Source organism: Coregonus clupeaformis, unplaced genomic scaffold (assembly GCF_020615455.1).
Source record: "Coregonus clupeaformis isolate EN_2021a unplaced genomic scaffold, ASM2061545v1 scaf1661, whole genome shotgun sequence".
NCBI lineage: Eukaryota > Metazoa > Chordata > Actinopteri > Salmoniformes > Salmonidae > Coregonus > Coregonus clupeaformis.
In genome coordinates this window covers 40,653-63,624 of record NW_025535115.1, presented here as the reverse complement: position 1 = coordinate 63,624, position 22,972 = coordinate 40,653, and the positions used below count along the sequence as shown (strand labels likewise).

The 22,972-nt window shown below is 43.5% G+C and overlaps 1 protein-coding gene across 1 annotated transcript; it reads right to left on the bottom strand.

Annotated features, from left to right (window-relative positions):
- Nucleotides 1-13,432: 13,432 nt before the first annotated feature.
- LOC121562000 lies at nt 13,433-22,417 on the bottom strand. Its single transcript, XM_045218551.1, has 10 exons — nt 22,397-22,417; nt 21,300-21,424; nt 20,817-20,853; nt 20,353-20,627; nt 18,723-18,913; nt 16,019-18,409; nt 15,378-15,494; nt 14,884-15,092; nt 14,455-14,542; nt 13,433-14,042 (listed from the first exon to the last, which is right to left on the bottom strand). Exons 1-10 carry the CDS (start codon nt 22,415-22,417, stop codon nt 13,858-13,860), a joined length of 3,639 nt encoding a protein of 1,212 aa, XP_045074486.1. The 3' UTR covers nt 13,433-13,857.
- Nucleotides 22,418-22,972: the final 555 nt, after the last annotated feature.

Below are 22,972 nucleotides of genomic sequence, written 5' to 3'. Positions count from 1 at the left end.
ATAAGAGCGTCTGCTAAATGACTAAAATGTAAAAAAATGTAAATGTGACAGTTGAGCCCAGTTTGCATCGCAATATCCAGAGATGGCATCAGTGAAGCTGGAAGATTGCAGTCAAACACTGGAGCTGAATGTCAACATTAAAGATGAAGAAGAGGAGGAGAAGATTGGGAAATCTGTTTCTCAGGGTAAGAGCAGATTCTATCCAATTAAGTTTGTTGGACATGATTTGGAAAGGCACACACCTGTCTATATACAGTGCATTCGGAAAGTATTCAGACCCCTTGACTTTTTTGAGATTTTGTTACTTTACAGCCTTATTGTAAAATAGATTAAATTGTTTTTTTCCCTCATCAATCTACTCACAATTCCCCATAATGATAAAGCCAAAACTGTTTTTTGTTCAATTGTTGCAAAAACAACATCTGAACGATCACATTTACAAAATGTCTTTCTACTCTGCGAGTGTCTAAACCAGGGCTCTTCAATTCCGGTTCTGGAGGACCGAAACACCTCTGTTTTTCATCCTCTCCTTCTAATCAGGGGCTAATTCAGACCTTGGACACCAGGTGAGTCCAATTAACTACCAAGTAGAAATAAAAAACAGAAGTGTTTCGACCCTCCAGGACCGGAATTGAAGAACCCTGGTCTAAACCATGATCACCTTGATCTCATTCATCTCAGTCTCATTGCAAAGGGTGTTTATTATAATACTTATGTAAACAATATATTTTTGTAGTTTTTAATTAGGGGTGTAACGATTCGTTTTAACAACGATTCGATTTGTATCACGATTTGTGGCTGTCGATACGATTCAAGGACGATATTGGTTCATTTAGAACGATACAATCCGAAACGATTCAGTGACTTGAAATCGATTCAGTAACCTTTTAGCCAAAAATTCAACCAGTGTGACTGAAATAAATACCTGGATACTGGACAGTGCAGGTGAAGTTTCCTAGATTCCTGTTTCTTGTAAGGACCGCAATGGTGGCTTGATAATTTCTTGCTCGTTGGCTTCTCCTCTGTCGTCCGCCATGCTATGCTTTGTTGTCTTGGCGCCTTTGCGCTGCTGCTGGCGCGATGACGTCACGGATAGGCAGACTGAATCAAGTAATGTTTAAAGCCTTTATCATTAAAAGTGCTAAGAAAAATCATCCATATAAAGTCTGACGTGCTTAAATCCAATGGGTTATTTCCTAGTATCGATACAATCGATTTATTACATTTTAAAACGATGTTAGATCGATATATGTTGTCCAAAAGGCCAACTCGCCGAGCACAGATCGATGTAGTTGGATCATAGGAATATAAATCGATACATCAATGTAGTAGATGGATCGTTACACCCCTAGTAAAAACACTCCAGTGCGCAAAACAGGGGCACTGGAAAATACAAGGCACACAGGGAATATTCCCAGCGATACAAAATACATGGAGCTCCACCGAGCTTCTCTCTCCTCCACAATAAACAATCACACACAAAGACAAGGGGGCAGAGGGAACACTTATACAGGTACTAATGAGGTGATATGAACCAGGTGTGTGTAATAAACAAGACAAAACAAATGGAATGATGAGATGAGGAGCGGCAGTGGCTAGAAGGCCGGTGACGACAAACGCCGAAGCCTGCCCGAACAAGGAGAGGGGCAGCCTCGGAGGAAGTCGTGACAGATACTGTATATTTTTGAAAGAATAATATATTTCCCTTGACAGAGTAATGCTGAATGTAAAAAATGGCTCAACTTACCCCACTCTCCCCTACACATGATGTAACATTTGTTTACGATTGACAGATAATGTTTAAATGCAAAACACTTTATTTTGTGATGGGGCCCTCAGCTCAGTTTGGGAACCTTAATCCAGGCTGGACAGCAGGAACTCAACCTGTATTTGTAGATTCCCCATCACCTCCCCCGAGAGCCTCTCTGGGCTTTCATAGATTGACTCATTGAGGTTGAAGATGGATTCTAGCCATGCCTTCATCTGGCCCTGTTGACAACAGACACATCATCAACTATTATTGAGAGAGAGAGAAGAAGAGAGAGAGAGAGAGAGAGAGAGAGAGAGAGAGAGAGAGAGAGAGAGAGAGAGAGAGAGAGAGAGAGGAGAAATGTACCTTAACGAGGAGGTAGAAGTTCTCAGCAGCCTCTGTCCAGGCTCCTCCAGGAGGGTCAATCCTCATTATGACTTGCAGGAGCAGATAAAGGAAGCTACCAGGCTTCTGGAGAAGGAACAGGGGACATGAGTGAGTGTCTACAGATCTGATATGACAACAGTGTGTATAGCATAGATAAACAACAGGATGTTCCATTCTTAGGGCCACTTACAGATATAGGAAGAGATGTCTTTCCTTCTAGAAGGCTTAGTAGAACGAATTCATAAAAAACATCTGCGAAGTTGATGCGGTCAATCTGAAGTCAAACAAATAGGATAATTACATAATCTTCATTGACAAGCACTTTAGAAAGTCTCATTGAGTAGATGTTAGATGAGAAGACGGTGCCTGCAGCTAACGCTCAAGCTTGCATGTAGACCTACTCCTACGAGAGCCATCTCCTGCTCTAGTCGCTCCCTGTTTGCTGGCTCATTAATGAAGTTCACCAGTAGGTCGTAGGCCCGCTGAAACTGCCTCACATCCTCAAAACAAAACAATCATAAAATTCCTTAAAACTTAGATAATAAACTCAAAGATTCAGGTCTGTAATTCAAAGGGCCTCCGATTGTTTGACTAGTATGACGTTGAAACTTTTCAACTAAACCCTATGAATCACTGTTGCCTAAAGGTAACCCACTGTGCAAGAACTGGTTTAATCAATGTTGTATCAATAAAAAATGTCAATGTGATGATGTTGAATCAAAGTGGGAAACTGATTGGATTTGAAAGAAGTCATCAACGTAAGGGAATTTCGTCTTTTAACCTAAATCCAATTACGTTCATTTTGGGGGGGATTTCACATTGAATTCACATTAGTTGACAACTCAACCAAATGTAAATCAAAACGAGACGTTGAAATGACATCTGTGCCCAGTGGGAACTATATATCTGGTCTGATGAACGTTGCACAATTATGTAATTGGTTACCTGCTGGTTGAGCTCGGATAGTCCACTCAACACCATCCTCCCAGCGTGGGTGAGGTAATTGAGGGAGGTACTGTCAGAGGATGTCAGAGCCTGTGAGAACAAGACAGTACATTTACAAATAGTCCAGAAATGTTCATGAAGTGAAATACAAAAAGTGCTGAATTCACATTTTCTCACCTCCATAGCACGTCTGATACCGGCCAGCCTCAGAGAGAAGTTGGTTGTCCCTTGGTTTTCAAAGTAACGCCTGTAAATAGAAATGTTCAATAACAAATGTTCAACCTAAGAAGCTAAAACATCAGTGCCATGAAATTAAGAAATCATTTTATGTTAGCCTATATTATAACTGCAGGATTCAGAAAGACCATACCAATGTAGGATCTTAATTTGATCACTCTTTTGTTGCTGAGAATTTTCCTGCATGGCAGGAAATGCAAACTTGTAGCGTATTTGGAATTTTCAAGTTTGTAATTTCCACTTTTAAATTTTAGACTCGATTTGCCCTAACGAAAAATGTATCCTGTTGCTGCAGGATTATTTTCCTGCTGTAGCAAACTGTCTCAAATTAAGATCCTACATCTGTATAACTAAAGCAAAGGTTTTTACTATAGATGAACACATGAAAGCGAACCCACCGCAACTGGGGCACATCTGCAGCATTATTTTGCTCCTCCACAAACTCCTCCTCAAACTCCTAAAACAGACATCACATTAACTTAAACTCTACTAAACTGCATTTCACCTGCAACATCAACTGAAGCAGACAAAACATTCAGTGACATCATAACAATACTTTCATCTTGACCTAACAACTTGACCCTTGACAGACAACACAAACCTATCGATACCAAAACAATGACACACACCTGTACACACAAGTACAAATGAAATAAGAATTATTGACTGTAGAAAGAGTTTTACCTGAGGAGTGCTGTCAGGGGTCTGGTCCTGGTCCTGGGTGGAGTGGTAAGGTGGAGGGGGACTGGGAGGGGAATCGGAAGGGAAAGGGGGAGGCGTAGAATTCTGGGGGAACTGGTGAGAGGAGCCAGAGGACGGCTCATGAGGGGTGGTGATGATGTCAGAGGTGGAGAACTGATATGCCATCATCTCATCCCCCCTCTCCTGGTACCCCTCCACTGTGGTGGAGATATCCACCTGCTGTTTAACACACAACATGTGACACTGTCAGCCCAACACTGAAAACCACCATATTGAAAACCCCTCAACCAAACACTGAAATAAATCATAACACAGAGAAACAACGGGGTGTACCTGGGCATCCTCATAATAGGTGAACTCAGACCTCCTCTTGACAAGGCAGGACATGAGTCCATGGATCCTTCTACCAAGGAACTAAAAATGAGGCAAGAGATTAGAACGTGTAATTTCATTTTCTGTCAACATGTATTTATTCAAATAGGTAAATGGACATTTGCCACTTTACATTTTTTCTGTGAAAAATTGCCTGACTGTACCTTAATACCAGTCAGCTTCTTGTTGGTGAGGACCACCTGGACGAGACCCTTTAAAAGAGACAGAGAAACATTACATTTCATCCAGGAAATATAAGTAGACCTATAGCATGTGCGTCATTTGACACAAATCAGGTGCATTTGAGACGAAAGACCAGTTGAGAATCTCTCACCCATGGGTCCAGGATTTTTTCCTGGATGACTCTGCTCCACCACAGCTGCTTCTCTACTCCCCTCACAATGCACAGGTGATGCATGTCCTCTTCATTTTGCTATAAAGAAAAAACTCCTTCAGTCTCCAGACCTCTCTCTATATGTTAGCTGTAGATGTCTATAACATTTGGCAGGTGATTTCAGTTCTGAGTATAATCCCTGGCAGTGATATAGAGCCCACATGATGTTCGTGCGACAAGTTTCCCCTAGGTTTCAATTAGGGACAGACATACAAAAGAAAACCCAGAGACAATTGGGAGTTCAAATACACAGGTGTGTTCATAAATGTTAAGAATATGTCTGAAGTACCTGCACTCGTCCATAATGGATATTCCAGTAATGGAAATGAAACGAACCCCAGTTCCCAACCAGCTGCAACTTCTCATAGGGAAAACCAGAGTCTTCCCTATTTGGCTGAAAAACAAAGACATCCCCTAATTATAGAGATTGCTCTGTGATTAATAAGACACACAATTGTGGCGATAGAGGACATGGTAATGTGTACTATTACTAATCAGCTATGACTGTCTAATAATGTGATTGACTACCTGTGAATGGCTATCTGAAGGTGCTGACAGTTCGTCAAGCACTAGCCTCCCAGCTTCAGTGAGGTGAATGGTAGGCTCCTCAATAACCAATTTGGAAGTCTGTGAAAAAAAGGGAACAGGGTAAAGTAAATTCTCCCTATAAGATCAGATGAGCTTTGGTTAATAATGTGTTTGGTTACCTGTGTGTTTAACACTGCAAGCTCTGTTACCAGCATTCTCCCAGCACGAGTGAGGTAGTAGACTGGTTTGGCCTTGGAGAAGACAGGCTATGAAGACAAGGGAATATGTTTTTTCATTATGTGGTTTTATAGAAAACTAGTGACTTGATGTTAATCTTTAATATCCTCTAAAGACCAGAGTGTATCAGAATGGATAGACTCACAAAGATAGGAACACACAAGGGTCCAGACCAAGGGATTAAAGCCAGACAGGACCGGTGCCCAACCTCCTCATCCACATACTAAGGAACAAGACAGGATTCAATTAAGAGTCAGTTTGAATGATAGACAGGTAGCCTATAGGACTGACAGACTGGAATAGGGAGGATGGCAAGAGGAGGCCACTGCATGATAGATTCTGAGACACTACACAGGTCTGTGTTGAAAGGTTAAGGAAACATCTGAGGTACCTGCATATGAATGGCTACCTGTTCATTTTGAGAGGACAGTTCATTCCATACCATCCTCCTAGCAGGAGTGAAACAGATGAAAATGGGCTGCTCCACTGTGAATATCTGTGAGAAAATGAGGGAACGAACATCAAAGTATTTCACTACCGTAGTGGATACTGAAGGTAATCCTGCCTATTAGATCAGATGAGCTTTGTCCAATAATCTGCATGGTTACCTGCGTGTTTAACACTGCCAGCTCTCTCACCAGCATCCTCCCAGCTTGGGTAAGGTAATATGTTGGCTGCAGTTATAAAAAATAGGGAATATGTTTCCAGAAATGTATTTCCATATTGTTCTTCAGAAAACGTCATGTTTATGTTTAAAGTACATAAACCAGTTTTAAGACCAGAGAGAAGACCAAAGAGTATCAGAATGGATGGACTTACAGAGCTGGGAACCCACAGAGGTCCAGACCAAGGGATTAAAGCCAGACAGGGCCGGTGCCCAACCTCCTCAACCACATACTAAGGAAGAAAATCAGAATTAATTAATGAGTCAGTAAAATGACAGTTTGAATGACAGATTGTTATTGAACCAATCCTGCTAATGAAGCAGTATTGTTATAGCCTGGGTGCCAGTCTGTTTCAGCTCTCTGTCCACTCCTTATGGGATTGTGATGCCAATATCATATTGCCACGATGGAATTGGCAAGAGAGCGGAAAGACTGGCACCCAAGCTATTGATAGGGCTGCAGCATTCTTACCTGAACAAGGACTGGGTCCTCCTGGTCCAGGGTGGGCTCATTATCTTTATGAAAAACAATAAAGGATTGTTTTCTCTAAGTTTAAGAAATACTAGCTACAAGACACCAGACATCTGTCCATGTAGTTAGGCTGATCATACATTTACTTGTGTTTTATATTGAATGACATCAAATGTATTTATGTGTCTGCATAATGTACCAACATGTTCAATTAAACCTAAAGCAAGGGTTTGGTTTCAAAGGAGCACGTTTGTTTGTTGTTGTTAATCTAGGGCTACACTGTAAAAAATGTCATCACCATGATTGCTACCTAAATGACACCCTATTCCCTATTTAGTGCACTACTTTTGACCAGCGCTTTTTAACCATAGAACTATGGGTCCTGGTCAAAATAAGAAATAGGGTATTGGGTGGCATTTGGGACTGTTACTATTTAGACATTGTCAAATATGGAAACTTACCCTCCTCAACCGTGACAACACGGTCCACGCTCTCCACGGTGGCCAGTGCATCCTCACCGATACCGTAATATTTGCTATATGTGGTCCTCTGTAGCTCAGCTGGTAGAGCACGGCGCTTGTAACGCCAAGGTAGTGGGTTCGAACCCCCGGACCACCCATACACACAAAAACTGTATGCACGCATGACTGTAAGTCGCTTTGGATGAAAGCGTCTGCTAAATGGCGTATTATTATTATTATTATTAAAGTAGACTGCCGAACCAGTCGCAAACAACAGGTCAGCTGCACACAGAAGCGACCTCTTGCGGAGGAATCTCAGCGGGGTCGCTTTCAACAAACGACTGAACATAGACCTACTCATTATCGCTCTACATACTGCAGTGATTTTGACTGAGTTCAAAACCATCTGACAATTCTTTCTTAGAATTACAGGGATTTATAGGGACCATTAATACGTCAAAGTATTCCATAAGTCATGGTTGGCTATGTCACAATGGGATGAACATGTTTATCAAACTGATTAAAAAACACTCAACAGTGACATCAATTAAATTGAATTTTGAGCATGATTTGGGAGTTTATACAATTGTAAACTATGAAACCATTGTTTAGAGAACAGTAGGAGTATAACCATTTAGACAATACTGTATCTATGGCTCTGAGTAGGAGTAGAAGGGACAGCGTCACAATGCGCTCGCCATGGTTCTGAAAAAGAACGTTCATCAGCTCTGTGATGTTCTAGGTGGAGACACTCACTGAACCACTCACTTTCACGTTCAAGGTGTCAAAGCGTTCAACCAACATGCATTGGACTAAAACATCATTCAAATAGTTACTAAAAAGCCTACAGATATGTTTTACATTATTATTTTAAATCTCCTGCATAAATCAGCTGAGATAGCCTACTCTTCTCATCTCTTCGCCCTCCTGCCCTGGTGGTTATATCTGAGCGTTTTGATAACTGATTGATAATTTGGATTATTCATATCCAAAGTGAAATGCTGATTGTGTCATATTTATAATGTAGGCCTAGTAGCCCACGTTTCATGACATAACCCTAATCCTAAAATAGACTAAAATTGAAACCCTGGGCGAGCACACCAGCTCTGGCTGTACAGCCGGCAACAATAATACATCCAAAGAGGGTGGCTGTTGAGGAAAACCAGTACACCAACACAAATCTTCATTAGGAGATAAAAGTAATCAGAGGCTAAAAGAAAATGGCAGACAATATAAATCGAATGCGTATGTTACGGCTGGTTAGTGTTTTAATTACGAAGGACTCCCACAAATCTATTGTCTCTCTAAAAAACTGTAGGCTGCATATTGGTGGTCAAAGTGGTCGAAACGGTGTAGTGATCCTCGCTAATACAGTGAGCCACTGATAGCTCCACTGAACCATATGCGCTGCACCCCGAAGTTAGCGACAGAAGAAGAGATACCATTGCCGCGAATGACGACAGGAGAAGAAACGGTCACTACCTCAAGAAGTCTGATATGAAGCTGAGCTGAGACTAGGTATGTAACAATGAAATGTCGTCCAATTGAGTACTCACTCTCTTAAACTTTAAATCTTGAAATCAATTATTTGTTTGTGCGTGTGAACATGATTTAGTGTGGGGAATGTAAACTCAGCTGATTTCGAACAGGTAAGATGTATTCCAAAGAATTGAACATAAATACAGGAAATGTGCGCAATAGAAGTAGGTATGTTTTTGTAACTGAGAGTAGAGTTATTAAACCAACATGACCATTTGAATTGTTTAAGGTTTCAAAGATGTCCCGTAAGAGACCTTTGCCAGGACAAAAGCGAAACCTTTTATTTTATTTAAAGAACCAGCCAAGTGAGAAAAGACAGACAAACACACTGACAGAACAGCCAGAACGATTGATAGAAACGACAGGACAACAGACAGAGGAGCAACACAAAGGACAGAGAGAGCAGGAGACAGGACAGACTGACAAACAAGCAGAGGAGCAACAGACAGGACAGATTGACGCCCATGCAGAGGAGCAACAGACAGGACAAATAGAACAACCAACAGGGCAGATGGAAGGAGACACAGAGGGACAGAAAGAAGAGACCCCCCCAATCCAACAGCAGGGCCAGAAGAGTCGTGCTCTGGCTGGAGCAGCAACATATAGATCCATTTTCAAAAATGAGTGGACCTCTTCATGGCCATTTATTACCAGAGGGAGCCTCAACACGCACTACTGGTGTGCAGTCTGCCGTATTGAAAACTCATGTTGCCACCAGGGTGTGACAGATGTAGTGCGCCATATAAAAAGCAAAAAGGCCACCAAGATAAGCAACGAGCTCTCCTGTCCACAGCCACAATATCCCAATATGCAATGGCCGTTCCATCTGTTGGGGGTATGTCTGCACAAGAGGTTAAGGTATGATATGTGTAATGATTCTGTCAAGGTTCAGTCAAGAGTTTTGTGTTCTAGTTGATCACGGTAAAGTCATGGTTGATAGTTTTGACTAATTTGTGGTTTGTATTTCAGTGTAGTACAGTCCAGTTTTCTTAATTTGAGATCTTAGTTGCTGAATGTGTTTTTTACCTGTGCCCTATTATCGCAGGCGTCTATTTTAAATAAACTATGGTCTTTTGGGAGGATTAATAATTTTTAATTTCTTACAGACAAGAAGGGCTGAGGTCAAAATGACAGCTGGGTTGGTAGTTCACAACGTCCCCCTAGCCTTTGCGGACCACCTGGGGCCTCTCCTAAAAAAATGTTTCGGAGATTCGAAGACAGCGCAGGAGTACAGGTGTGCCAGGACTAAGTCATCCTGCATTACCAATGAAGCACTCGCACCATATTTCACACGGAGCTTGTGAAGGAGATGAAAAAAGCCCTGTATACCCTTGTTACGGATGGGTCGAATGACACTGGTATTTCACAAACTATTTGAGATTTTTCTCCTCTGCAAAACATGTGCTTTGTGTATTTTTAAACATCTAATAACATGAACATCTGTATGATTCTAACTTGTCATTATAGGAGTGGAAAAGATGAACCCGCTTACTGTCCAGGTCTTCATGGGCAGCAAAGTTGTCCACCAGTTCTTAAATATGTGCACAACAAGTGGGAGGAGATGTGGGCCAGCAATTGAGATCTTCACCAAAATTAACTCCACCATAGAGGAGCATGGCATCCCTTGGGAGAACTGCATTGGTCTCTCAGTTTACAATGCAGCTGTGAACATTGGACCATGTAATTCCATTGCCTCTAGGGTGCTCCAGAAGCATCCCAGCACCTATATTCATGGTTGTCCTTGTCATGTGGCACATAACACCACCAAAGCTGCAGGAGTGGGATTTTTTAAAGATGTTTTAAAGTGAGTTAAGGCCTGATTTATCATTACATGTAACTTTTTATTTGTATCCTAATTACGTGCATTGACTGAATGTGTTATGATTGATTTATGCATTGCAGGTGTCCGGTTTTGATTTGGAGGATATGGTAGTGGACATCGGTTACTGGTTCAAGGGTAGCACAAATCGGAAAGGATACCTGTCAGGTATGCATGTTTGATACTATTAAGTGTAATACTGAAATGCTGAGCTGTAGAAAATATATGATATGGATTTAATGTCTAAAACAGAGTTTTGTGAGCTCCATGAAGCGGAGTACATGGAGGTCCTCCTGCATATCTCGGTCCGTTGGCTAAGCCTTGAACGTTGTGTGACCAGGATCCTGAGGCTGTATGAACCTCTGGCCAGCTACTACAAATCTGCTAGTATGGTCATCAATTTTCAATTTCATTATGCAGCAACTACATGGATTGTTAGTCACATACTTGTATTAATGACAACCTCTTGTTTTGTGTTATTTATTGATTGATTCAAGATGAAAATCAGGCCAGGTTCAAGAGACTTGTGCAGACATTCACTGACCCCATGACAGAAGTGTACCTGCTGTTCTTCCAAGCCACCGTACCAACTTTCACTTCTTTCAACTTGCTGCTTCAGAGAGAGCAGTCATCAATATTTTTGTTACATGATGAGGTGGGATTGGATTTTGCTGTTTTTTTCCATTCTGTGTTTCTTGCTGATATCTGCAGGGGTCCTCTAAAACAGGTTTCACCTACTATTTTTGTAAATGTCTGTTATAGATGGTGAAATTCGTACGCAAGCTATGTTCCAAGTTTATGGTTCCAGCAGCTCTGCAGTGCCATGAGGAGCCTTGTGAAATTGCCTTTGAAGAAAAGGCAAACCATTTACCAGGTTAGTATTTGACTATTATTATGATCAAACACTGTGATATGTGATATTTAGCCTTGTACCTTATACCGATATGCTGTATTGGGTTCACAACCAGGGCTAAACTTAACAGATTACTCGACGAGGGTGACATCACACCACAGCAGGTGGATTCATTCCATGAAGCTGTGTTGTGTTTCCTGACAAGTGCTGTGGACTATGCACTTAAGAAGCTGCCACTGGAAGAGCCACTGATCAAGCACGCACAATTTGTAGATGTACGGCAGAGGGCTGAAAGTGACATCGAAGATGTCCTGTACTTTGTTGAAAGGTTCGTTTTTTTTCTCTAATTATTGTCTATCATCTTAGCTAAAATACCCTGTGTTTTATGATGAGGTGTGTTCACTCCTAAACTGCACATGAGATATTCTTATGTGGCTTCTCCTCAAAAGATGTGTATGAACTGCTGCTGGTTGATGACTATGTACCTAAAACGTAACAACTTGTAACTCTACTTTCATAAATAGGTTTCCCCATCTCCTCCCATACCATTGGCCAGAGGAGCATGACCTTCTGGGTGAGGAGTTTCTAAATTATCAGACCATGCCAATGATATCCCTGCAGGACTAAACTGAAATGGAAAGCTTCTGGGCTGAAATGGCAACCCGGAAGCATAAGGTAAAATGTTTTTTCCTTTTTTGTCTTTCCTTTTGGCAGGTGTGGCTTGGCTACATCTGTTGCTTAAAATTGTTGCATGCATATATGTGTCATGCATGTTGCAAATGATGCATGTTTTATCTGAACTTTGTTAATGGATCAACCTACAGTATACTTACAGTATTAATCAATCAAAAATCAAGGTATGTTTTTCCATTGTGTTTTGGTGCATTTTCCATAGGTGACAGGAGCCAAAGAATTCGAGAGGCTTGCTGCCGTCGCCAAGCTTGTCCTGGTGTTGCCCCATGCAAACGCAGATGCTGAGAGGGTGTTTTCAGTTGTGGGACTGAACAAAACCAAGAGAAGAAACAGCCTAGCATTGGATGGCACCCTGTCCTCAATAATGACCATAAAGATGGCCAATCTGGAGCCCTGCTTCAAATGGGAGCCCCCCTCCGATATCATCAAGGCCTCCAAGAAGGCCACAGGCCAGTATAACCATGCCGACAGATCATAGACAAGAGGCCCATTTGAGATGAGCCAGGTCTGCGCAGAATCGATCACCGGCGATCACCGCCCAATGCATGCTGGTTAGATTTGTGTCCGACTTGATCCCGACTTTCTCTGACGTCATGCACACGCGGGCAACGATAACCTCATGAGATCAAGGCGGCCGCAGTTCTGAGATGCAGGCAGTGCAATTGCTTTTCACCGACTGCAGGACCCAGGAGGACCCAGGACAAAAACTCACTATGTTAACATATACTATTCCACATAAACATCTAAATGTTTTTCTACAACAATATGAATAGTTAGCTATACCAGTGCAATGACCTATGGCACACTTTCACAACTCGTAGTGCTACATTCTCACTGCCAAGGACATGATCAGCGACTAATATATTATTAGCAACACGGTTACACAGTATAACACTGTTTTATATATATTGCACACACTTCACCTGAGCTTTTAGTGCCTCTGCAATGAGCTGAGCCCCAGTCACATCTTCCATTATTATTGTCGAGAAATCTGTTCAAAGTGCAAACGCGGTTAGCAATGCTTTCTTGGACTTGTTGTTCAGTAGCTTATAAATCGTGTTTAGATCTCTTGCAAATCATTAGTTTTTGTCTGCTTTCCAGCATGCATTACATGAGTAGCTTTTTCTTCTTCAGTGGGGTTTATAGGCAGTTGGCATCCAACGTTATGGTGCATTACTGCCCCCTATTGTACAGAAGTGTGGACATGAGCCGTGCAATAGCAGTCATGAATATTTAATAAACTAGTAGCATTTTTCTTTTTTTATTGCAAGAAATACGTAATAAGCCCTCATTATGTGTTTATAACTGCACTTAACCTAACACTTAACTCAATTAAGTCATTATGAGTGTATGACAGTATGAAAAAAAAAATGTATGCACTCACTAACTGTAAGTCGCTCTGGATAAGAGCTTCTGCTAAATGACTAAAATGTAAAATGTAAATGACTTGAGTGTATGCATTATAGATATAGGCTTCATAGAAAGTGTTACAAATGTTCTCCTGTCATCTTATAGGAGATCCATTCATGGATTTAGTTATGGCTTGAGAATGTGACTGGTCTACGGAGTTCTCCTTTATGTCTGTCTTTATATGTGACAACAACTTTTCTGTATTATGTGTATTTCCACAATCAATAATCATAAACGGTACTTCACTATGAATACTTTTGACTATGTGGTTTGAAATACTTTACCGTTATCTTGCACATACATGAAGACTACTATAGACAGAAATCAATGCAGTAATGTTTTATTAAATAAAGGCTCTGATTAAAATATAATATTAATAAATTCAGGCATTTGGCTAATTCTTCTTCCCAGAAGCTCCTCTGAATGGTTTGGAGATGGCTCTGGAGAGAGCGTGTAACACCCTGACTATGAGTGGGCGTTTACGGGACTGGGACTCCTGGGGAGCAGGGGTCGGTGTGGTTGTCAGGTCCTCCTTGGGAGGGGGAGTGGATGGAACCTCTGGAACCTCACACTCAGCATCTGTCATAAGAACATTTCATAATCAGAAAATGAATGTGTGTGTTTGTGTCTGTCCGTCTGCCTGTCCGTCTGCCTGTCCGTCTGCCTGTCCGTCTGCCTGTCCGTCTGCCTGTCTGCCTGTCTGCCTGTCTGTCTGTCTGTCTGTCTGTCTGTCTGTCTGTCTGTCTGCCTGTCTGTCCGTCTGCCTGCCTGCCTGTCCGTCTGTCTGTCCGTCCGTCCGTCCGTCCGTCCGTCCGTCTGTCTGTCTGCCTGTCCGTCTGCCTGCCTGTCTGTCTGCCTGCCTGCCTGCCTGCCTGCCTGCCTGTCCGTCTGCCTGTCTGTCCGTCGGTCTGCCTGTATCTGTTGTCACTGTTTTAACAAGCTTGTCATAGGGTGATACATCAATATGACATTATCGATGCTTATCACTTACCCTGTGAAATATGAGTCTCTCTGAGACGTTTGGTAGGCAGTGCATCCTGTTTAGGGTGGCTCTTCGGTTCCCCTTTTGTCTTGAACAGCTGTTGACAAAACACATCAGGACAACTGAGCCTGTGTAAAATACAGAGTGTGCATACCAAAAGGCACCCTATTCGCTACGTAAGGCACTACTTTTGAAAAGGGCCCATAGAGCGCTGGTAAAAGTAGTGCACTATATAGGGAATAGGGTGCCATTTGGGACATAGCCATTGACTCTCTCCCATGTGTATTAGGATTGCATTACAGCGTCCTCACTCAACCTCCTAAAGACAATGACAACAGTATTGTTCTAATGCTGAGAGACAATAGGGGTGTAGTGAATCTGTAGGGTAAATTTCAGCCCTGCCTTACAGAGGTAATCTCAAAACACAGAGCACCCTACCTTAATCATGATCTTTGGAAACTTATGCATTTTCGGTAGGAAACGCCACTTCCTGTTCTTCTTAGTCTCTTCCCCTCTGGCAGAGGGAAGACGGGCCATGCCGTCAGCCTTTACATCAGCCGGGCTAAGGCTCCTGGCAGGGAATTCCTCAGTAGCATTAAGGTCAGCTACAACACCATGAGTGATGTCACTTGTGGCATTGCTGGTGTCTGAGTGAGAAGAGCACGCTAGTGTGACCGACCTGTGTACAATAACTGGGAGAAGAGGACGCAGCCATTGAAGTCAGTCACTGCATCCCAAATGGCATTCTCTTCACTTTATAGTGCACTACTTTTGACCAGGACCCATAGGGTCTGGTCAAAAGTAGTGCACTAAATATGGAAGAAGGTGCCATTTTGGACACAACCAGTGAATTTCACATCATAAAACGCAATGTATTGAGCATCATGTTACAATTAAGTCCTATGTAGATGAAAATAGGTACTTTCACTTACCATCCTCCATTGTAGACTTGGACACATAAGTCAGGCTGTCCATCACCACGTCTGTCATCAACTTGATGACCTGATCCAAAACCATTTCAGCCGATGGTGGCATAGGCCTTCCCATACCTCCTTTGGCCGCCATTCCTTCCAGTTCTCTGCTGCCAATGACTGGAACGAATTGCAAAAATCTCTGAAGTTGGAGACTCTTATCTCCCTCAATAACTTTAAGCATCAGTTGTCAGAGCACCTTACCGATCACTGCACCTGTACACAGCCCATCTGAAATTAGCCCACCCAACTACCTCATCCCTTGTTATTTAATTTGCTCTTTTGCACCCCAGTATCTCTATTTGCACATAATCACTTGCACATCTAGCATTCCAGTGTTAATACTATTGTAATTATTCTGCACTATAGCCTATTTATTGCCTTACCTCCATAACTTGCTACATTTGCACACACTGTATATATATTTTCTGTTGTATCTCTGACTTTGTTTTTTTACCCCATATGTAACTCTGTGTTGTTTTTGTTGCACTACTTTGCTTTGTCTTGGCCAGGTCGCAGTTGTAAATGAGAACCTGTTCTCAACTGGCTTACCTGGTTAAATAAAGGTGAAATAAAAAAATAATAAAAAATAAATAAAATACACTGCCCCAGGAGTCTCCTAACAGAAGTCTGGGCAAAGTTGTAAATGAGCTCTGAGGCATCGTCCTTTGACAGCTTCCTCAGGGCTGGTTTAGGCAGCGCTGGTTGAGAGAGGCTTCTGTGGCCAACCATGGATTGAAGCTGGCGGTTTATGGTTATCTCCTGAATGAGACCATGGACCTTTGCAATCAGGTTGCCAGACGCACCTTGAAGGGCTTCAACTGACAGGAGCCTATCCAGATTTTCTTCTGCTGAAGTCATCTCTGGGTCGTCCGTCTTCAATGTGTCCATTATAGTTTTCACTATGATATTGGTGTCAGATATGTTTATTTCTTGTTGGCTCACAAGCGTTGACTGTGAACCTGTCTCATCCATTGCGATAGAGGTATGGGATTCTGTCCTTGTGATCTCATCGGCAGCGCTCATGTCAGGCAACTGGTCAAGGCTCTCCAGTACAGAGTCTAACATGTTAGTGGCTATCAGACACTCCTCACTTGCAATCTGCCCAACAGATGAACTCTCAGAGTTGGCCACTCTACACTTGATCACATTTAGGATCAAGCTGAGCGTCTTCTTTGCAGTTTTGCTAAAGCCTTCTTGGCTGACTGCCACTGTTACGTCTTTTAGAGCCACAAGAGGTTTGCAACTTTCACTCAATCCACTGCCGTGGAGAGGAGAGGCTCTCTTCAAACTGTTGTTGCTCACAACTGACATACTCCTGGTGGGCAGAGTGACATCCTCACTGCATGTGTCAATTACATGGTGGTCTGTTGAAGAGCCACTCGAAGACACAAGGGCTTTAGACCTTTTAGCCAAACAGACTTTTGACAAAGGCTTCTCACTTCTCACAGACGGAGGGCGGCTCCTGTCCTCAACAAGAGCAGTGTCAGCGGACTTAGAACGTCTGAGTGTCTCCACAGGGGTGGAGTCCAGCACATATTTGGCTGTGGTGACTGACACTGGTGGAAAAGAGAAAAAGATGTTCAGTCTATCCTTTACTCTGTGGTACATGGTTTGAGCAGCATCCAATAAGTTGTCAAAGACAACTCTGGGTTTGAGCTGGGACTCCAGCTTTTTCTCTCCTTGTGGGAAGGAGTCTGCGTCATCCACAGTGTACTGGGATACACTTTCAAGGTCTTGCATGATAATATTTACTATATCTTCGGCTGTAGAAACCGCATGGTGTGAGAAGGTGGTGCTAGGCATGCTCTGTAGCAAAGAATGGGTGGCTTTGCTAGCAGCTCTGAGAATGGTCTCACTCACAATGTGTTTGGCCTTAGCTCGGAACTCAGCACTGTGAAAGCTCTGGATGGAAATGTTAGAGGTTCTGCTGGCTGCACTAAGAGATCGCGTGAGTGTGGCAATCTCGGCTGACGTCACATCAGTCGAAATGGTGAGGTCCTCCAATTTCGAAATTATCGAGTCCAACTTCTGGTTGAAGTCGAAGGAGGAATTTGACGTGCTCTCCCCAACGGAAGCGGAGCAGTCTTCCTTTGAAGTGTCCACCCTCAGCACCGAGATCACCTGTTTGATTACCCCTTTAGTGCAGGTGTCGAGGGTGAGCTGGTAGGCTGAGGCTGAGGACTTAGAAGGGGTCTTACTGTCTGTCTTCTGTACAGGAGACACTGCCAAAGTGGCCTCAGTTACAGGAGATTCCTGCAGAGTGGCCTCAGTTACAAGTAGTCCAGTTGCAGAAAGCTCGATTTGCACAGGAGTATTTTTTCCCTCAGTGAGATGGTGGGAGGTGAACAGCTTCCTTAGTTTGTCCAGGGTTTTGGTATAAATCTTCTGGGAACCTGAACTCACTTCCACCCAAAACATTTTGCGACCTGATTTCGTACGCATGGAGGCCTTATTGACCTCAGATACCTCATGCAGGTCGGAAATAATTCCACCAAAGAGATCAGAGGATGCCTCCTCAATATTCTCTGAGGAAACATGGACAGATAGGATTTCTGACAGTTTCCCACAAGTGTCGGTTTTATCCAGCGCAGCAGTATATGTCACAGCTGCATCCTGAATGACCTGAGTGATGCATTGCTCAGCTTTGACAATATACTCCTCCACTGGTTGACCATGGAGGATGTCAACTTTATCAGCAGGGAGCTCCTTCTGAATACTCACATTCTCCTCTGATGGGCATGGGTTGTTGAAGATAATGCTCTCAGTGACCATCTTAGAGGAGGCGAGAGATGAGTCGAGAAGCAGAGATCTGTATATTGTCGAGGTGGACATCTCTGGATGCTTTATCACAGCAGCCTCCTCCAAAATTGCTGACGGGCCCTGGAGGATGTCAGAGATATCCATGTCCTCAATGGTCTCTACCAGAGACGATAGTAGGTCTCTGGCTGCCAGGTTGGTAGGTCTCTGGTTCTCGAGCTCTGTTTTGATTGCTTGACAGGCAGTTGCCAGAGCAACAGCAGAGCGAGAACACAACTGCTTCAAGGTGGAGTAAGAAAAAGATGATGACAGATCTGTCATGGACATGGTGGGAATACATCTTAGAAGTCGCCATGCTTAGCATCTCTTGGGCAAACTGTTGACTTGCTGAGATACTTCCAGTCAGCAGAACTAGAGTTCCCTGACTGACACTTCGCATTAGCTCAGCCAATCTGGAGTTGAGAAGGTTTATAACCAACTCGACAATACCCATCATAAACTTGCAGTCCGTTGACATTTTGCTAGGTCTGTATTTCTCCTGTCTACTCCGTTTGGGAAGCGGTACGATGTCACCCTGCGACTGGCCGCTCTGGACCATGTCGAAGACAGAGTCCTCAGAGATGCCAAACACAGATCTCAGTGGTGCTGAGTGTGGTCTGTGTCTCATCTCTCTATCGCCACCCTCAGGTGAGGAGACATATCGCTCTTTGTCCTCACTCAGCAAAGAGGTCAAACACCTGCAGAATGCACAACAGAAATTAATAGTACATGGTAACAAAATAAAAAAATATGATCCAAGAATTTGGGACACAAACTCAACCTTGTTATTGTTATTCAAAGGAAGCATTGTGAACTATCTCAAACCACACTCAGTCCAAACATTAACATTTAGAGTAAACTTTTTAGAGTGGTTGTGTAGTATCTAAGTAGTATTTCTCACTAAGTGGATCTGGAATGGATATTTGTACCTATAACAGGAAAGACCTTCAAAAAGAGGAGGGGATAGAGCTAGGTATCTGTGAGAGGAGGGGATAGGGCTAGGTACCTGTGAGAGGAGGGGATAGGGGTAGGTACCTGTGAGAGGAAGGGATTGGGCTAGGTACCTGTGAGAGGAGAGGATAGGGGTAGGTACCTGTGAGAGGAGAGGATAGGGCTAGGTACCTGTGAGAGGCGTGGATAGGGGTAGGTACCTGTGAGAGGAGGGGATAGGGCTAGGTACCTGTGAGAGGAGGGGATAGGGCTAGGTACCTGTGAGTAGAGGGGATAGGGCTAGGTACCTGTGAGAGGAGGGGATAGGGCTAGGTACCTGTGAGAGGAGGGGATAGGGGTAGGTACCTGTGAGAGGAGGGGATAGGGCTAGGTACCTGTGAGAGACATGGATAGGGCTAGGTACCTGTGAGAGGAGGGGATAGGGGTAGGTACCTGTGAGAGGAGGGGATAGGGCTAGGTACCTGTGAGAGGAGGGGATAGGGGTAGGTACCTGTGAGAGGCATGGATAGGGCTAGGTACCTGTGAGAGGAGGGGATTGGGCTAGGCACCTGTGAGAGGAGGGGATAGAGGTAGGTACCTGTGAGAGGAGGGGATAGGGCTAGGTACCTGTGAGAGGAGGGGATAGGGCTAGGTACCTGTGAGAGGAGGGGATTGGGCTAGGCACCTGTGAGAGGAGGGGATAGAGGTAGGTACCTGTGAGAGGAGGGGATAGGGCTAGGTACCTGTGAGAGGAGGGGATAGGGCTAGGTACCTGTGAGAGGAGGGGATAGGGCTAGGTACCTGTGAGAGGAGGGGATTGGGCTAGGCACCTGTGAGAGGAGGGGATAGGGCTAGGTACCTGTGAGAGGAGGGGATAGGGCTAGGTACCTGTGAGAGGAGGGGATAGGGCTAGGTACCTGTGAGAGGAGGGGATAGGGCTAGGTACCTGTGAGAGGAGGGGATAGGGCTAGGTACCTGTGAGAGGAGGGGATTGGGCTAGGCACCTGTGAGAGGAGGGGATAGGGCTAGGTACCTGTGAGAGGAGGGGATTGGGCTAGGCACCTGTGAGAGGAGGGGATAGGGCTAGGTACCTGTGAGAGGAGGGGATAGGGCTAGGTACCTGTGAGAGGAGGGGATAGGGCTAGGTACCTGTGAGAGGAGGGGATAGGGCTAGGTACCTGTGAGAGGAAGGGATAGGGCTAGGTACCTGTGAGAGGAGGGGAAAGGCGTGGGAGTGCGTGTGCTGCAGGCGGTTCTGGCGCTGGTGCACCTGCTGGCTCCTCCACTACAGCTGAATCTGATGCTGCGGCCAAGAGAGGTCACCTCTCCTGCCTCATTACTTCCTGATCCAGAAGAGCTTGGCGAATCAGAGAGCTCTATCTGCATGGTGAGGTCAAGGGCGGGAACAACCACAGTGGATGTAGACTCCATCACCCATGCTACAATATCCATGCACTTGGCACTAAACTCATGTCTGCTCATCTGCAATGTTAAAAGACCATACAGAGTTAGTTTGTTAAAGGGGCTGCACTGATATAAAACGTAGAACCATTTACTCAAGCTAGTCAATTAAAGCAGTGGTTCAGGATTAAAGGTCCTGCAGGATTTCCACAAATGAATGTTTGGTCCATTTTACCAACATTAACTACTTTAGAGGTGACTATAACTCACCCCGGCACGCATATTCTCACTCAGCAGATTCCAATGGCTGAAAAGTAAATAAATGCAAGTACACAATGAACTACATGACATTACCTCTATTATCTTAGACTACGTTATGGATGGACATTACCTCTATTATTTTAGATTACGTTATGGATGGACATTACCTCTATTATCTTAGATTACGTTATGGATGGACATTACCTCTATTATCTTAGACTACGTTATGGACTGACCTCTATGGAACTAGGCCACACCCAGACATCCCTGATTGGTTATTTGGTCCATTGAGTCCTTTGTATTGGCCCGAGACTATGGGAGACTCTCAATCTCCTCGCCTCCTTCTCAAAACCCATTGGATGAGAAGGTCAGAAGGGCGGGACCTCTGGCTTTCTCACCCAATGGGTTTTGAGAAGAGAGGACACGAGGAGTATGCAATTGAGATAGGGAACATATCTAGGGGATGCATGGGGAAGCCAAAGAGCAACTTACTCGTCCTTCATGTCCTGCACAAAGGTGTGTAGGTCTGGGTAGCTTCTCTTTCCCCTGCTGAGGGTGAGGCTGGTCTGGGAAGTTTCATCCTTGTGGGTCACGGTAGTGAATGTCACCACTGCATCCTGATGGCGACAACAGAAAGCAGAGTTAGGCTGGAATTCAATTTTGCGTCATTAAAACACAAAATATCTCAATGAAATGTCATACATGTAATAGAAAAATACATCAAATACATCAACTTGTCCGAGAGAGATTTACATGGTTACAAAAACGTCACGCCAGGGTAAGCCTACACGAAATACAGCCCTTATTTGATGTGTTTCTAAAATCGCCTATGGGAAAAATGAATGGTGGAAAAACGATTGGAACCATTTCCCTGTTTGACCGCTAGGTTTTATGGGTATTATCACACCTCCACTGTGGGACTCTATAGAGGGGTTGGTTGTTAAGCAACAAAACTGGCATGCAACTATGGGGCAAAATAGACAGGGTTTGACTTAGACTGTTGACAACATGTAAACTATATTTAGTCTCTAAATGTTTAATGCAAACATAAATACATTTGAACAATGAACTCGTCTCAAATACATTGTTACAGTTGTTGTTGGTTAGCTAGGTAGCGAATCTTAGCCATTGCATAGACATGATATCAGTCAAAACACCTCAAAACAAGACATGGTATCAATAACACCATACAACGAGCTGAAACATGCCACAGAGCTACGCTTCCCCACATGGCAGCTTGTTGTTAGCTGAGGTTCAGAATCATAACAAGATACACGACTTCTGGCCATCGATGCGCGAGCATCATTTTCGTGACATCAGCCAACCCTTCTATGGCTCCTGGTCAAAAGTAGTACACTAGCCTACATAGGGAATAGGGTGCCATTTTGGACGAATTTATGAAGGTGCTGTCATAACCTTTGACCCCCATTTGACCCTACTGTACCTTTAGCCAACTCTCATGACTCCCCGGCCATATACTTTCTAGTTTGATATTACAGCATGAATAGCACATTATTTCATTTGTTAAACAATATTTAATCCACACTAATTAATATAATTGAAGATTTAAAAATAAATAACATGTCTACCTTGAACTCTTTATTCTCCATCTCCTTGCAAAATCAGCACATTTCCTTGCCAAAATGAACGCGCATCCAGAGTGAAAACAAACGCAATCCTCCAGCACTAGGGAGGATTAGACTGAACTGCTCCAGCGGTTTTTGATCAGTTTCAACGTTTATCAGTGATGACGTAACAATGCTGTACAGATTTGACGCACTTTCGATCTCGTGCTGATGCAACACTCTGTGTTGTTGAAAGCCACGTATGGAAATCCTGCGAGTTGTAAACAAATTTAGGCTATTGTTGCCCTTAAAACTGTAATGTTGAGGACGCCATGAAAAATAAAATACATAACCCACACCGTTAGGCCAAGGTACATGCAATATTCATCACTTTGCCAATAGACTTCTTGTTCCTTGTTGTATGTAGCCTTTCTTTTGGGATTAGCACCACTGTCACCTAGAAATTGATACTGCGGTTGTCACATAAAACAGATAACCCATAGTTCATTATTAAATAACATAACTAATTTCTTTATTTTATTACTCATAAAATATACAGCAATCTTCAGATACTGAAAGAATTCATGGGAGTTTCGAATT

Coding starts and splice junctions, on each gene's coding strand:
- LOC121562000 (XM_045218551.1), bottom strand. CDS start 22,417: ATGGAGAATAAAGAGTTCAAG. Junction 20,854..21,299: donor GTGCAGGACATGAAGGACGA/GTAAGTTGCTCT, acceptor TTTACTTTTCAG/CCATTGGAATCTGCTGAGTG. Junction 15,495..16,018: donor TAGGAGACTCCTGGGGCAGT/GTATTTTATTTA, acceptor CGGCCAAAGGAG/GTATGGGAAGGCCTATGCCA.